Source organism: Topomyia yanbarensis, chromosome 3, assembly GCF_030247195.1.
Source record: "Topomyia yanbarensis strain Yona2022 chromosome 3, ASM3024719v1, whole genome shotgun sequence".
In the NCBI taxonomy this organism is placed as follows: domain Eukaryota; kingdom Metazoa; phylum Arthropoda; class Insecta; order Diptera; family Culicidae; genus Topomyia; species Topomyia yanbarensis.
Window position 1 is genome coordinate 393,123,038 of NC_080672.1, and position 17,241 is coordinate 393,140,278.

General features: G+C 38.0%; 1 protein-coding gene across 20 annotated transcripts in view; it reads right to left on the bottom strand.

Moving 5' to 3' along the window:
- LOC131694238 (potassium channel subfamily T member 2) overlaps positions 1-17,241 on the bottom strand; it is a 510,796-nt gene that overhangs the window by 4,672 nt on the left and 488,883 nt on the right. For 10 of the 20 annotated variants that reach the window (XM_058982768.1, XM_058982767.1, XM_058982776.1 and 7 more), the window contains 4 exons: positions 5,993-6,013; positions 4,693-4,898; positions 4,332-4,620; positions 4,088-4,273 (listed from right to left, as the gene is read on the bottom strand). In XM_058982768.1, the coding sequence (XP_058838751.1) occupies positions 4,088-4,273; positions 4,332-4,620; positions 4,693-4,898; positions 5,993-6,013 (702 nt within the window). Of the gene's footprint in view, positions 1-4,087; positions 4,274-4,331; positions 4,621-4,692; positions 6,025-17,241 lie in introns of those variants that run through there. The other 10 variants (XM_058982769.1, XM_058982773.1, XM_058982777.1 and 7 more) reach the window with 4 other exon arrangements.

Sequence of the window (17,241 nt, forward strand, 5' to 3'; positions counted from 1 at the left end):
TGTAGTGCGTCGTTCAACCCTGTTGAATAATTATTTCTCACGACTATATGAGCTGCCCACTCCGAGTACTCAACTGGTGTTATGATTCCAGCATTTTCCAAACGGTCCAACTTTTCATCGACAATCTTGTACATCGCATACACTACTGGTCCCTTCGGTCGGAATACAGGCTTTGCTTCTTCCTTCAATGTGAGGCGCACCTTTGCCTTAGTACACACTCCCGGAGCATCGTTGAAAACTGTCGGGAAGGCCTGCTTGAGGATGCTGATCACTGTAGACGAACTGTTGATATGATTGCAGAAGCTGTCCATTGGCATCGACCAGAAGTTGAATTGATCATCTCAACCCATGTAAATTAAGATGTTTCACCACGTAACAACGGGCCTGATGTTTCACGCCTTTGATGCAAAACTTGCATGTACACTCAAACTCAAATTTTAGCGGCTTTCCGGATGCAGTTGAAGCTTCGATCGTCGCTAGACTTGATGTAGGTCGACCGATCTCACACCAGGTTTTCTCGGAAATCATACTGATGTTCGATGCCGTATCCGCACACGAACACTAGACACTTAAAATGCTGCTCGGTTAATGTGCCTAGTGCAAACTCGACACGCAGTTTGAAGTCTTCGGTGGCATGCTTAGCGACTTGCAAGCACCGATAGCGTCTACTCAGTACGGATTCCGTTACGGTTTCCGCAAAACTAACATCCTTTGGAAGCTTTGGGAGAATATAGCTGGTGTAGCGTTCGTGTTCCATCGGTCCTATTTTACGGAGGAGTAAACGCACTTTTGCATCGTCATCAACACGAACTGCACCTTTAGCAAACAAATTCTAATAGTGAACAAAGCAGCCAGCAAAAGTGACGTTTGCATCCGGCTCATATCGAAACTCCTGTATGTTGCTTGAGTCTAATATTTGCTCCGGATTCGATGGTGGTTGTTGGCTCATTGCCGACAGCATCGTTTGAACGAATACTTGCTGCTGCTGTTGGGGCTGCTGGAAAAAGTGAAAACATTGCCCAACAAACTCGTTCGATATTGTGATCTGCTGCGGATGGTATTGCCGCTGGGTCTGCTGATGGGAATTCGACTGGAAACGAGGATGTCCTGATGGAAGCAACGGATGACGGAGAATCGGGTTCGATGACTGCTGCTGATGCACACCCACCGGTGGGAAAAGATTCTCAGCCGCTGGATCTTGCTGCTGCCCATTCATCGCAATTGAATGTGGATGCAACCGATCACCCCCGAACCCGATCGGAATGATATAACAAGATTATAACAGAATGCAATTTTCGTAGTAAACTGTGCTATTAATCTGGTCTCGTTAGTAGTTAAAATAACAGAAAATTATAACTAGTAACAGTGCGAGATATAGTTTTGAAATGTTTCTGTTATGTGTTTCTGATCGGGAATTGTTGCCTTCTATTCTTCTACTCTTCCTTGCAGGAAACGCTTTACTCGCTGTTTCTCGTAGCTTTAATTAAATCTCACGTTTCTCGTCGCCACTTTTACGGTCGCGGTTGTCGGTAACCAAGACACGTCTAAAGAATAAAAACGCGACGTAATATATAAAATAACGAATTAAAATATATTAACTTAAAGATTAGCCGCATCGCACTCGGTCCCGTACTGACTGACAGGTTATGTGTATCCGGCTATTGACTAATCCATGTGCAAATGTGTTAGTGCGAGATTGAGGTTAAATCGGGTGGAATTTTTGCCAAATGAGGTTAAATCAGATGGCGAATTGAAAACATAGCGTTATATCAGGATGATATATAAAGGGTGGGAGCATTTTCGGGTTGTGACTGTGTTTGTGATCGTCGTGAAAACGGTTGGAATTGTGTGACGTCATAACACCCATAACAGCAAGAAAACATTGGAAAATTTTCAGATTTGTTTAGTGATTAGTAAAAATATTATACTCTGACAAGAAATTTTAACTTTATTGATTTCTCTAAAATCAGTTTCGGAAATGTTTAATTTTTTTATCATTGTTTCGCACTACAGCACCTCGTTTATCAGATTGATTTTTGTTTAGTTTTGTCTTAAGATACTTCTGTTCTTTAATATTCTTCTTTATGCTCCTTACACGAATATTTATTTTCGTTTTTGTGAAGTGTTTGATGACTTTCTCATTGATGTGGGGAAACTTGTCCTGCAGTACTTTTGTAGTTATCTCTTTTTTATGTTGCTTAAATCCAGAGCTATGAACATTATGAAGATTGTTGAATACCGAATCCATATTTCTTGCATCTTTTAACCAATCTTCTGATGGTTGCATCAATCCACCGTGCGACAATTCCATTACGTAGTCGTTATTAGCTGATTCACCCAGTTCCTCAATTTTGTGCGTATATGACCCGATCTGAGAATGATTATGCTTGAGCGATCGAGCGACGAATCCCATGGCATAAGAAAATCCATCTTTTTCTTCAGTTGATGGTGTTTTTGCTCCTGAAAGTACGTTGTTCTAAGATCTGCCAGTTGTTGCTGGAGTCGGAATATTTCTGCTCTTTGCGTGTCTAGCTCGGTTGGTTTAAAGCTTGTTAGGTGTGCCGAATCAACGATTATACTCCGATTGGAAATTTTATACGGTTGAGCATACGTGTGGTCGAATCTTTGTAGCATACAGGATGATGCAATGGAGGTGGTGCTGTTAATGGCTGAAAGATCATGTGACAACTGGTTATCTCCGTGCTCTAAGCCAACATGTTTTTCGGGAGATTTATTAATCATTCTCTTCACATCATCGTTATGATCTGTACACCGCACTTCAATAGAACTGCCATTGAAACACAAATCGTCAAAACCAGCAAACGGTGGTGATTCTAGAGAGTAGGCCATTGGTAACATCCTCTTTGAGTCAGTATTTTCAGCACTTTCTGCTTTCATCAAATCTGCTATTATTGCTATTCTTGATTTTTTTGCAGCACGCTCGGAGCGCTTCGAGACTTTTACCGGCTTTCGAATCGTCGGAATAGCTGAAATAGTACGTACTAATTCATATTTTGATAAACAAACAAAACAAGAAACATACCTTGTTTAATCAATATTCTGCGAAAGTTAATCTGACCCATTGCTTCCTGCAGTGCAGGATTCCGCTCGAAGCTCTCGACGATGAAATGCTTTGAGCAAATGAAAAATTTATTCTTCGTATTAGATGGCAGGCGGCAGAACCGGATCCACTTTTTCCGCCGATCATTACGTATCAGGCACATATGAAATGATACGGACTTTGTAGCCGTCTTTTTGTTGTTTGTTGCACAATCTGGCACCGCACACTTCATTGGTGTTTTTTAGAACGTGATACTATAACAACGTATGAAATCACTTTTTTTCCAAATTTATCCTCCTTTAGATACAAAACAGTTTAGGACGGATCAGTAAACAAAGAGCATATGACGACACACTTTTTTGCTTTTTTCTGATTTCGCGAAAAAATTGACAACCGCACCACTACATATACAAATGCTCCCACCCTTTAATATACCATCCTGGCGTTATATGTATGTTGCTTATACACATTGCGAGTGTGTTGGTATCCCAGGCGTCGTTTGAGACAATTAGGTTCTCTACTGAAACAGTTAACTTTACTTTTCTTGACAGCTCGCTTGTATTGTTTACATAGACTTAGAAAAATTTGTGGACGACTAGATTCGCTCGAAGCAAATCGTAAAGCATTTTTCTAAGTTCATGTTAACATTAATGAACGCTGACGTCACAAATGAACTCGAGTGTTCATTTTTGACAGTTCGCTTGTACTATTTACATGGACACAGAAAAATTCTTTACGATTCGCTTCGAGCGAATCTAGTCGTCCACAAATTTTTCTAAGTCCATGTAAACAGTACAAGCGAGCTGTCAAGAAAAGTGAGGTTAACTGTTTCAGTAAAGAACCTAATACAGAACTTAGAAAAATTCTTTGCGAATTGCGTCGAGCGAATTTAGTTGTCTACATTTTTTAAATCCGTTTGAAAAGTACTAGTGAACTGTCAAGAAAAGTGAGGTTAACTGTGTCAGGAAAGAACCGAATGAAGGATCATTCTGTTTGATCCTTAACATACAATGTAAACAAGCATACCTCCAATCCAATGCTTCCGTTGAGGGCAATCTTGATCGGGTTGCTGTGATTCGTCGCCTGCATCAGAGTCGCGAAGTGACTGATTCCGATTTCCTCCAGCGATGATTTCCGTCTGCCCGTGTTTCCGATGTTCGGCAGTCCCTGTCGCAGCGAGTTCGATCGCCTCAGCAGGATGTCACTGTCGATCTGTAAAACAAAAATGTAAATAGGGTGAGCTATTCCTGCTGGTGGAACGGCCACTTACCCGTAGAGAGTTGCTCCGTCCCCTCATCTGTCCCATTGCATTAGGACTATCTGGAAGAGACAAAGAATTCGATTTTGTTGTGACCAGCGGGGGAGCTCGTGGCGTTACGTAACCTGACATCGGCTGAGGGCCACCAATGGTGTTCAGACCGATGCCTGATCCACGCCGGGAACCGGCCGCCGCTGCTGCCAGATTGATATTGGAGCAGAATGATATGTTGGATTTGCGGCGCGAATTGTGCCGCTCGAACGTTTTCTGGGCGGAGAATGGCGACGGGCGTACGAGGTATCTGCGGAGGATCGGAAAAAGGAAATCGATTCTCAATCATATGAATGACATTGAAGACAAAAAAGAAACTCACATAATATCGCCCTCCTCCAGCTTCAAGTCGCACGACGGGTTGATGATCACGTAGGACAGATTGTTCCGCTTTTCACTGACATCGTCGTAGTCTATGCTCGGCAGGTTCAGGGATTCCATGCGACTTCGGACCAGGTTCGCTATCTCCGCCCGTTCGATCTGCTGCATGTGATTGTCGCGCGCTTCGTCGGCCATGTTTATCGAGTACTGTGTTTCGGGTCGGATTTCCCCGTTCGGGAAAGGCCACCCGAGAGGGATTAAATTGATTCATTACACGCACCCAAACACCCGCACACAGAGACACAAATCGAACACGCGAGGGGGAAAAGGAAGAAAAAAAAATAATTCATTTAATTAGTTCAATTTGATTCTCATTCACTGAGAAGAGCACGACATCGGCAGGGTAGGGTAATTAGAGCTATCAAAAATCCGAGGGGGAGAAAGGTGCACTATTTAGGGTGAGCAGTTAAACCTAGTGTTTTAGCTGTACACGTAGTTAGTAGCAGTTTTCTTTTTTTTATTAATTGTTTAAACAGATAAAAGTAACAACACAAAACGGTACAAAAAACCCTACAAAAAATTAACAAACGTGTTTAGCATTCATTCACACGGATAGACACGAATGGCTAAAAGGTCTGACCGAAGTCTTCGCTTCGGGCAGTCTCCTTAAACTCCTACTAACAGTGTCTATGATCATACATTGCCAATTTTGTTTAGCCTACTGCGTACGGACCCGATTAGTAGAAGCTTGTTAGATTCGTACGGAATTTGAGCCATTCCTAGTTAGAGCAGTAGCACTTTTTCCATTCCAATCAAAAATTTTGTAAGAGGATGCACTAGTCAGTTGATGTGATCACATGAATCAGTGTGTATGTTGGTGGAAGTGTGCTGTCAATAAATTCTTGAAGGGAACAACACAATTATTGCCAATCTGTGGATGAGTTTTTATATTCAAATTGTACGGATGAGACTCTATCAAAACTAACAGCATTTCAACAGTTTGATTCCAATGAGTATTGAGCAAGAGAGCTTTAGCACTAACTATTTCTACTGAGTCATTCATGGTACAAACTTAGATTATTAGTATTAACGAAAACTAGCGTGTTTTACCATTTTTTAAATAAAATCATTGTTAAATGTAACAGTCTTATTAGATTAAAGATACGTACGTTTTTTTTTGTCTGAGTTTTATAAGGGACGGACCGAACCCCTCAGGAAAACAAAAATCAGGAAAAGAGGCATTCTCATTCACAGCAAAAGTGCAATTTAGTTGGTGTAGCATTATTTGTGTGCATACTTACCCTTGGCAAGGCTTGTAAAATCTGAGTTATGTCTGTTAGTGGGTGGTTGTTGAACGTTGTAGGTTTTTTCTTTCTAAATTGTAGTTGGTTTGGGGTTGCGACGGTGCAGTATATGCATATTTGTGTTTTGAGTTGGTGGGTGCTTGGTGCATTTTGATAGTGCCAGTAAAATATCGAGAATTGTTTGTTCTAAGGGAGTTTTAAGCATTTAAGATTAAAGTCGGGGTCAGCGACACATTTTTAGCCCGAGTGGGTAGTAAAATGAACATAGGGTGGGGTATATCATAACGCCCAATTTCTTCACTTGAATGAAAACTGGTTTTGGTTGAAAACCGGTTTTCGCCTAATTGGCCACCAGCAACCCGAAAACTGGTTTACAGCGAAAACCGGTTTTCATCCAATGAAGAAATTGGCCGTAAATGATTTGTTGTATTTTCGTAATACGTTTGTATTGCAGTCACATAAATTCACTTTCGCTGCGTTTGTATAAATGAAATCGTCGTACATCGAGAGTGTTAGGCGCAAGCATTTCAAATTTTAGGTTTGTTTCAATCTTGCTAGTGGGTAATTAATTAATGGCGGATATAGTTATACCTCTTTTCGAGAGCGACACTTAATGTAGTATTTTTTGATAATCTGACGAAATAAATATTGTTTTATTTTATGAGATTTTCCTTAAAGAAAATTACATATTTTATTTCTAAAAGTGTTCATAACTTCGACCGAGATGAGATATTGCAAAAGTTAATGCGGGAAAATTTCGTACCATGAAGCAATCCAACCGTATATCCCAGAAGATTCGTTTTTAGAAATTTATTTGAAAATTTATCAATGAAAAAAATATTTTGGCAGAACATCCTATTAGGTGAATCAGAAGCAAAGGTGAGAAAACATCGGTTGAGTACCGGTCAGGCATTGCATTTATCGCTCATATGAGTAAATGCGCCCGGATAGTTTGCTACTGCGACAATAAAAACTCACATTTTCACACGAAAAGTTATTGGCACTCATACAACTTCTCCGGATAAATACAACGTGTTATTTCTCCGGATAAAGAAAACAGCCGGAGAATGAGTGAATGAGTTTATCACGGTATCCTTTTTTCGCTCGCTGCTTTCCTGTCGTTATTCCAAAACACGAACAAACAAGTCTATCATATTTCTTTGCCGCTTTTCTTTGTAATTAAGTGTATTTCTTGAAGTTTTTATTTATTTCCACGAAATAAAATTTTATCATCTTCTCCGGTGAGATGGAAAAAGTCAAATAAATTTTATCCGGAAAATCATTCTCACGCTGTTTGTGGAGACGAAGAATTTTGCGACTCATCCTACCTCGGAAAAGTTGGACATCGGATAAGCTTCTTCTCGCGTGAGTGAGAGATAATTACAATGCCTGGTACCGGTGCGACTAACCGAATATCCACACATCTTTACGTTTGGGTATGATACAGACGTGATTCGCTGGTGGGGTCACACCTCTGTCCAACTAACGAATTTGATTCGTTTGTTGGACCGACTGACAGATGTCAAAAACTCTCCAAAGGAGAAGTTAGTAGTGTTATTGCATCTATTCACATGTGTAATAATTGTCAGAATGATTGTCAAAGTAAATTTGACATAAGATTTTGACATTCAGGTGCTTTTTAGTTGGACAACGGTCTAACTAGCGGAGGTCCAACAAAAAGCGGCCCAGTTAAAAAATGTCCAACCAGCGAATCACGACTGTAATAGCTAAAGGGGTGTCCTCGGTTGTGAGACAGGTTTTCTTTTCTGCTCGAAAATCGTTTCAATTATTCAAATGTGAAGTTTGAAAACTGTGACAAATAGAAAATAACTTTCCACTTAAGATAGTATATTGATAAAGGTTGGAAGAAAAAAGTTGTGAGCAATTTTCTTAGGAATTGTTTTGTCCCGGCTGTAGGACACTTAGGAAAAACCACTAAAAATTCAAAAGTTTCAAGTAAAACTAATGCAAATTTAATACCCTGAGCTACTCAAAATATAAAATGATATTGGATTCATTATTAAACATTTTAATCATCTGACACATCCCTGTCAAAATCATAATGGACATTCAGAAAGTTGTTTTTCATATTGGCACATTACAAATGCACTGACCGTTTTCATGTGTTACAGGGGTTGGAATTGTTTTCAAAATACTCGTGTGGTCCCGGTCAAAAAAAATGCGGACGAACATGGTCAGGTGAATTAAACAGTTTGACGTTTAACTCAACTCGCCTGTGCTAATTGCCCCTAGGAACAAATGCAATTTGCGAATGCGATTTAAAGGTAATTTCAACACTTAGACAAATTTTCTGGCGGCTGAAAAGGACTTGGTTGTTTTTTGCGTTTTTCAATCATGGCGGTTAATGTTTGGCTTAAGCTTAAAATAGTTTTTTTAAACGAGTGGCGTGTTTTCGCTTGTATTTTGTTTGTCTAGTGCACTTCATTTAGCCAACGAATGTGGGAAATTGTGGAATCGTATGTAAATATAGTGGAACAAGATATCTGACCTAAACTCTTAATAAAAGTCAGATTGTGGTAAGCTTTGGTGTGCAATGCCAATTTCACCATTGGTTCTTCCTATAGTTTGGTGGTGATTACCTAGTGTAGTGATAAGTTTATGTGAGTAGATAATGAATCCGAAAATAAGTAATATTTGTAATTTTCATATTATGCAATTAAGGACGATTAAATGGCGCGTTCCCTGGACGATTTGGGGGCGATTTAAGGGCGGGTAGAGCGGCTAAAAATGACGGGGGCAAATCGCCCTAATGTTGCATTTGAAATAGCCCCCTAATTGCCAGCAATTTGCTGGAAAATTGAAGGGCAATTAGCGCATCCGAGTTGGCAAATAGCCCCCTGTTAGCCAGCAACTTGCCCTTTTTGACTGGGTGCAAATGATGCAAAAATTCATGCCCATGTTGTTTGTGGACAACAACGTTTTTAAACTTTTGATTGCGGCAAGATTTGCTCATAGAAACAAGTAAGGCTAATAAATGTGACAATTGCCTTTTATTTGAATATTAAGAGTTACAAGGAATAGCTCTGGAGCTGAAGTTATTGCAATTAGTCTTATTGGATTCCGATGGAGTAGTGCTGCTAGGGGCAGTTTACGTTGACGACGGAAAACGAATTTTTCATGTATCTTCGCTATGTTGCAATATATTTGAAAATTGATAAAACTTATCAATTTAGACTGTCTTTGGCTACGTTTTATACGCAATTGGACTATTGTAAATATTCAAAGAGCATTGTATTAAGCATTGGAAGGTAAACATTGAGCATGTTCTAGCACTCCGAGGGAAGCACCTATCTTTATGAAAAAGGCTTATCGTGTTTCTTGACCCCACCGTTTTCAAAGTAAAATAGTTATGAAATCTTACATGCGCTAGAGAAAAATTGGGCATGAAAGGGTTGATCGATAGATGAACTTCTTTATGATACGCAGCTAGCCAGTCTCCTCAAAATCAAATAATTTTTTTAGGGTCCCGGAAACCCATGGTGAAGTTATTTAAAAAGAATGAAACGTGTTTCACAGTTTAGAACCAAGGTTTGTATGGACATGTTTCTTCACAACCCTAAACCGTTCCCCTGTTTAGTTCGTTTGGAAAATTCGGTCAAAAAATGATCGAATTCCCAAATATTTTTTGTAAATTGTCCTCAACACGATCTTGATTTTCAAGACTTTTATTTATAATTACTAAGGTTTTAGGAAATTTTTCAAAACTTATATTTTTACTTTGACTTTAGACCTTGACCTCTAAGGCATTTTGATTTCCGAAAAATTCCTTGGGATGACAACCTTTTTCAATATTTTTACCGTTTTTGTATGCTTTGACACTAAATGTTATTAATTTTTGTCTTACGTTATACGGTTGGCTGAAAATTATCAACAATTTATTTTTCATAGTATCGAATGAAATATTATCAAATATATTTTTTTTAATTTTATTTTATTATCTAGTTATTTGATGAGCTGATGGTCATCAGATCATCTTTGAGAATCGATTCGATTCGCCTATCGCAATTGGTCGGTGTTAAGTCAAACCGGACTAAGTCGCAAAATCTCAAAACGTGAGATATTCATAGCACTGAATAAAGAATTTCCTCAGCTACATTAGACTTTTGCCAGAATTGTAATATGTTACAATTAGCATGAATTATGGTAAAAATTAAATTAGAATCATAATAGGAAGAATGCTGCGATTAAAACTTCAAACTTGTTTTTCTCGAAATCAATGCGATGTCAATTAGTCCGGTCTGACTTAACACCGACCAATTGAACACTTCCAAATTCGTAATTTTATCTGTCACGAAAACATTGGTTTTCTTGCCACAGCAGCAGATCCCGTGCCAAACCATAATTCTTTGTAGTGAATACAAACTTGAACCTGTCAGAAAACTTGGCGCGAATAGGATACTTGTAGAATTTGAACTCTGGAATTTGTTTGATGTTGCGTATGTTGATCAAGACATATATTAAGTTTCATCAGCACCTGATCGTACAGCACACGGGCTCGGACTTTGACCACTTTTTTTTTGGTTTGGGGTTTCGGATGGGTTGTTTATTACCACGGTAATAATTTTAGTTATTTATAGTTCGGAGACGGATTCGTCAACAGTACAGCGGTTAGTGTTCAGTATTTTCGCCAATAAATTATCAGAGATGTCGGTATAAGCTTAGATTTTTCGAATAACCTTGAGTTGATCGGAAAGTGGAGTTGACGTGAAACGGTTTCACTCCGACGCTTAAGTTGCACTTTTCGGGCAGCTATAAGGATTTTCTCCTACATTATGATCACTCGATCCAAAGTTCTTTTAAAATTATCCAGTAGTTTCTTATCATGCTCGCTCGAGAATAGACGGAACAATTTAGTTGCTTGCGGGCATGGAAAAAAATCGTATTTCGAACTATTCATTCCACTTTCGCAAGAAAGCTTTGTTCGCCCATGAAGCATTCTGTTTGCAAAGAAAATGAAGCACAGCAACCTGGCGCAGCGAACGCACCCGAACCGACGCTGCAAAAAAAAAAACAAATGAAGAAGCAAGTCAATTCCCTTTTTGTTCTCTCCATTCCCAACATGGATTGCTCTTCTCAAATGGCTTGTGATTTGCATCGGGTTTTCATCAAACAATTCTATTTTCATGTGATTTTCCTACAACACAATAAAGACTTGGATAACCATTTATCGTGTATTGTATATGTGATAATCGTAGAGCTGGTGGTGTCCATAAGGTTGATATCACTATTATCTTGCTCCGGACAAACCCAGCGTTTTTGAGAAAGTTATAGAGGAGAGAAGTTCCATAACTTTTTCGTAAGATTGCTGTTCTCTGTCACTATTATTTCTATTTTTTTTTGTTTCTCGCGTTTATAATGTTCTCGTTTGAAAAGAGGCAGATTTTGTATTAATTTACTCCTGTTTAAACACCTATAAATTTACTATGAGCAAAAACTATCATTATGCATACATGTACAGCATCCTGAAAGAGCTGAATTTTTGCAACAAAACAGTAATGTATACGTTAGTCCATTTGGCATCCATACAGAAGTTATAAACTATTGAAATGCTTGTCTTTGATGCTCCTAAAGTCACGTGAATAGCTCAAAGATGCTTTAGCTTTACCGTACGCTTAAGGGATTACGTAACCGCAGAATTTTAGAACAACCGATTTTTTTTATTGGCCAAAAAAGTGCTTTAGGGTTGAATTGAGTTTTGATCGTTCTGAAATTCACGCAGTAGGAGAGACCGGGGCTGGTTGGCCGAGTGTCTTTTTTGAAAATGCTATTATGTGCAGTAGCGACATCTATAGTGATTTTTGTGGGTTATTAGATCGCCGAGATGACGAAATTTCAGGTGTTTTTGTGTTGTCGGTTGTACAGGAGCACGTTTGTTCTTTTTCCGATGCTGGTGAGTAAATTTTTGTGTTTGTATAGTAATATGTGTAAAGCGATTTTCAAAAACGTGGAAAGTGTATTCAAAACTTAACAAAATGGTATAATGGTTTCCAGTGTAACCTTACCTATGTTTCTGTAAATCGTGATTGTTCTGGAAAATATGCAAAGGACTAAAAAGTGGAGTTTTTTGTACCTACATATTGCAGAGTGATCTTTTTTCACTAGTGAACATTTTCCACTGATGCATTTGATGCGTGTCACTTATTTTACCAAACTCGGCCAACCTAGCCCAGCCCTGGGGTTGGTTGGCCAATTTTTCACTCATCCTTTGATTGCTACTAACTATTTCCCTGATTATGTTTTATGATTAAAACATCACACATGTGGTCAAGGGTTGTATTTTCATGACGGCTCAAACCGTTTATCAAAATGTCTAACCAGATTGAGTGCAGAAATTCTGAAAGCAAAACTCGGCCAATCAGCCCCGGTCTCTCCTATTTCTGAGCGATATGCGCAAAAATTTTAAAAATTTCTCGTGAAATGACTGCATTATAGGCGCTTAAAACAGAACCTAACTAACTTTTTCTCAGACTTCCCATGAACATCGACAAGTTTGTGCTTGTGTACAAAATTTCGTGCACGCGTTCAACCTCAAACATGCTTTGTCTCGATGTACATGTTCGCCTCGAGCGTCGAACCCAAACGAACGATTTTCAAACTCTAGTTCAAACATCTGTATGTGTACACACTTAGAACTTTCAACAGCTGAATGTTCGTTAATCAGTTCGGTAATTGAACTAGTTACAGACCGTTCGGTAATAAAGATTTTTTGTGATCTGTCAAAAACTACCGAATAGTTCGATAATTTTATTACAAATGTTACCGGACGTTTTCGGTACATTCAGTGTTTTGAATTCAACTTAATTATGAAAAATGGTTCGGATTTATTTATAAAAAAACAATGTATAACTTTTGTAACTTTATAGTAGCTTGAATGACATTTGAATTGAAAAAAAATGGAAATTGTGTATTCGATAGCAGGCATATCACGGGAAAGAACCTGGAAAGATTTTTAACTGCGATGAATAAATATCTATGCGCTGCAATGCATCGGAATGGCAGCGGTAGCGGATGTATAATGGATGGATTTCAACGGCTGCTATAGCTGGCGTTCCATTGCATTACGTTTGATCTAAAGAAAAGCTTACCGGGAATTTTCTTAAGAGATCATTGTTTACTCACGGGCACAACCACAAAAGAATAAACAAAAAACTTTCTGGCAAACCATTGACAAAGTTACAAATGGCCGCGATTTCACAGTTAATTTTCATGAATAACCGAATTTACCGAAATTCAGTAATGTAGAGATAATTTTACCATACGTTCGGTATTTCTGTACTGGATACGGGAATAATGCTATATTACCGAATGAATTGTATTTTCAATTACATATTTTGGTAAAACTGTTTGTATATAACAAACTGTTCGGTGAAATTTGGCGGATTTTCTGTCAAATAAATCATGTTTACCGAAAAACCGGTTATATTTTGATCTTTACCGAAATTTTCGTCAGAAGAATTACCGAACAGCGAAATCTAATTTGAGTGTGTACACCGCGTACACTGGTGCACCGGGTGCGTACACAAGAACGGTTCACACAAGGAAAAAAGAATCAACGCTAGTGATGATGAAAGTGAGAAGGAGAAAACTGGTGCCACGAACCTTTGTGTATGAGAGGTGTACGCACACCGTGTACGTATATGGAGTTCGGTTGTGTAGGCGAACATGTGCACGTGTTTTGGTACGAAATAGCGTATTCGAGTTCGTACACTAAATGTGGATTTAATATGAGCACAGAACCAGAGCGAGCTGTTTTCATATTACCACTACCGGTCAGTGGGATTAAGAACATTATCACACACACATGTTTTTTAGGGAGAGGTATGCGAAGACGCCAACATTTCTTTGGGACCACAGTTAGTTTTCTACAATGGAATGACACCGAGCGGAGCCAATTGAACATCTCAAATGTCGGAGCCAATCAGGCATGATGTCACATAACATTTTCTTTTTTGTTGGATTCATGTGAAGAAGGTGTGGTGATTATGAGGGTAATCAATATACTCTTCCTTCGTGTTGGCCATTGCGAAGAAATGAAATAAATTACATATTTGAAAAACATTTTGGCCAATGAAAGCACATCACCAAGCTTAACAATTCGCGAACCTACGACACCTTGTTACAAGTTCATTAAGAACGTCAAGAATTCTAGTATTTTGATCGGGAAAATAAACAATATATGTAGGATTTATTACCTATTTAGCAAAATTAGTTGTGTGCTTTTATCAGAATTCTGGCAGCAAACCGGTAGTGCTCGGATTCAGCAAGAATGCTGCCAGGAATGTACAATTTTGTTCGACACCTGCCAGAGTTTTGTTCGACTTTTGCAATTATTCTGTCCGGTAGAGATTGCGATGGTTTTGGTACGGATCCCTTCAGAATTATTCTGGCAATTTATTCCAGTCCGAAAGAAACCTAATGGAACGGCATCTACCGGAGGATTTCATGCCTGGGGAAATGTTGATTCGATCCGGAAGATTTTCGGGAATTCCAATATAAGTGGAAGTGGTTTGATTTTGAAAGTCGTCTTCTCGTATTTCCGAAAATGGAATTTATTTTATTTTTGATTTTTTAAATTCAAAATAGAATCTGTGTTTCTGTTTAAGTTTAGCGGAATGAGAACAGCTTTTAATTTGAACAGCGAAATAAATTTGATGATAGAATGCTTAAATTGTTTATTTTTTACAGTTGGGTTGGGTTGGGTTGCGTCTTTTTCAAATTTTGCTCCATTCGAGCCGCCATGACATCATCAAATCACCACAAAATTTGCTTATGAGTTCAATATATGGGAGCTGTCAAGTTGTCCCCGGGCTGATTAGTTCACACATAAAAATGTTGTTCATATAGAGTTTAAAAATATTTAATGTGGACTAGCTGGGAGTTACTTTGCACACTTCTTGAATTCGATCTAAAATAAAAATTAACCAGCTTAATTTACTTTTATTGAAATATCATTAATTTATACTGATATCGGAGACTTTTTCAACAATAGTACATCACACCTATTTATCGCATTTTCTTAAATAAGGGATTAATTTTAATTGAACATTTACAACGTAACTTGTCAAATAAAACTTGAGTGGGTTGAGACTGTATATTGTTTTTCGTAGAGAGAAAAAAGAAAAATGATGGAAAATGGCGGAATCAGTTAATCTCTAGTATGTCAGAATAGGTTTTTAAGAGCATTTGAAGATTTTTTTTGTATTATTAATTGTAAAAGTAGCCATACGCTGGGATTGAAAATTTTGCAAAAAAAATATCAGTGAAATAAGGGGTTATTTATGACGTACACTGCCGTTCTAAGCATAATTGTCCCATGTATATAGGGAATTCCATAGAACATGGGACAAATATGCTTTTAACGGCAGTACAATTGAGTGCTAAATTGATGGCGTAATTAGTACACAAGGCCACGTTCTCAAGTTATGCACTTTTTATGTAAAGAGTACTGAAATAAAGGTTCGAAACCAGTTTTTTTCACGACCAAGATCACATTATTGCGCAACCGATAACTTTGGAGGTTGAATGTCTTCAAAGAAATTATACAATATAATTCAGAGCATCTCTTGAAAAAACAATTTTGTAATTAATTGTCTTGGAATTAATTACGGAGAATAAACTCAAAACATTATTTAGAGGCTTGGTATCTTCGGTAAAGTTATTTTTTAAAGACACAAAAATCTTTAAATGCTCATCAAAACCGATCCTGACATACTAGAAATAAACGGAAAACGCCATTTTCCATCATTTTTTTTCTATATTTTGAAAATTTATATGTGGTCTCAGTACACTCAAGATTTTCTGTTTTGTCGTGCAGTCTCATTTTACGAGCCTCCAATCACTTTTATCCACCCTTGAAGTATTTTGTTTGTTTTGGTAAACAGTGTTAAGAAAAATGACAAAAGGCATATACAACATGGTAAAAAGTCATGGCTGTACCAATGGTCGGTGTTAAGTCTGACCGGACTAAGTTGCAAAACACCAAAAACTGAGATATTGATAGAACTGGATAAAGAATTTCTACGGCTACGTTCGACTTTTGCCAGCTTTGAAATATAAAATAATAAACAAGATTTATGGCCAAAATTAAATTTTAATTATAACGTAAAGGTTGCTGCGATGCAAACTTTAAACTCGTTTTTCTCGAAATCAATACTTTGTCACTTAATCCGGTCTGACTGAACACCGACCAAATGTCAAAAGTGTAATAAAACTAATGACACATTCTTTCGTGACGTTACAATGATTTGACGAATCTTCATTCGACAAATATGTTATAACTTTATCAAATGAACGACTACATAAAAACTTATTACAGATTCGGAAAGTAGACAAAATTTCACAAAAAAATCAATCAACACTTACTGAATATACTGGAAGACGATTGTTTTATGACCGATACTGTAACGTGACGTTACAACGCGTCACAAATTAGAACTTTCAACGTATTTCAATAAAAGTCATATCATGAAATTCTAGTATATTCAGTTTATGTTGATTGAATCTTTCGTGAAATTTTGTCTACTTTCCGAAACTGTATTAAGTTTTTATATAGGCGTTCATTTGATAAAGTTAGAACATATTTGTCGAACGAAGATTCGTCAAATCGATGTAAACGTCACGAAAGAATGTGTCTAATAAAAGCGCGTCTGTTAGTAAACGTTGAAAAACTAAAGTGAGCAAAGTGGCCCCTGCACGACGGTAATAGCCTAGCGAAGGCACACTTTATCGAGCCAAACGAACATGACGTCATTCAATGCAAATAAGAAGAACAAGTATAGCGATGGAAACAAACAAATTTCGTTGCTCACAGTTCAGTGTTCATGTCCTTATTTGTATTTCACAATGTTATTGAGAAAGATTTTCTATGTTTTCTACTTAAGTGTATAAAACGCGTTTTACCTCTGCTAATTTGATTATTTTTCTCTATTTAATTTCTTCCTTTATTATTTCGACTAATATGTAGTCACATTTTCTTTTTCTACTTTTTAACGATATTCAATTTAGCTAGTGATTATTGATTGACATGTGCAGAGATACAAACGGGAATCTTCTCACGGATCAGTGTGAGGTGATCCAGAGGTGGCGGCAGCACTACGAAGAACACCTGAACGGCGATGCAGCAGACGACGAGGATGGCACGGTAACGCACCTGGGAGCACGCGCGGAAGAAATTACACTACCGGCTCCGGATCTCCAAGAAATCCAGGAGGAGATCAGCCGGCTCA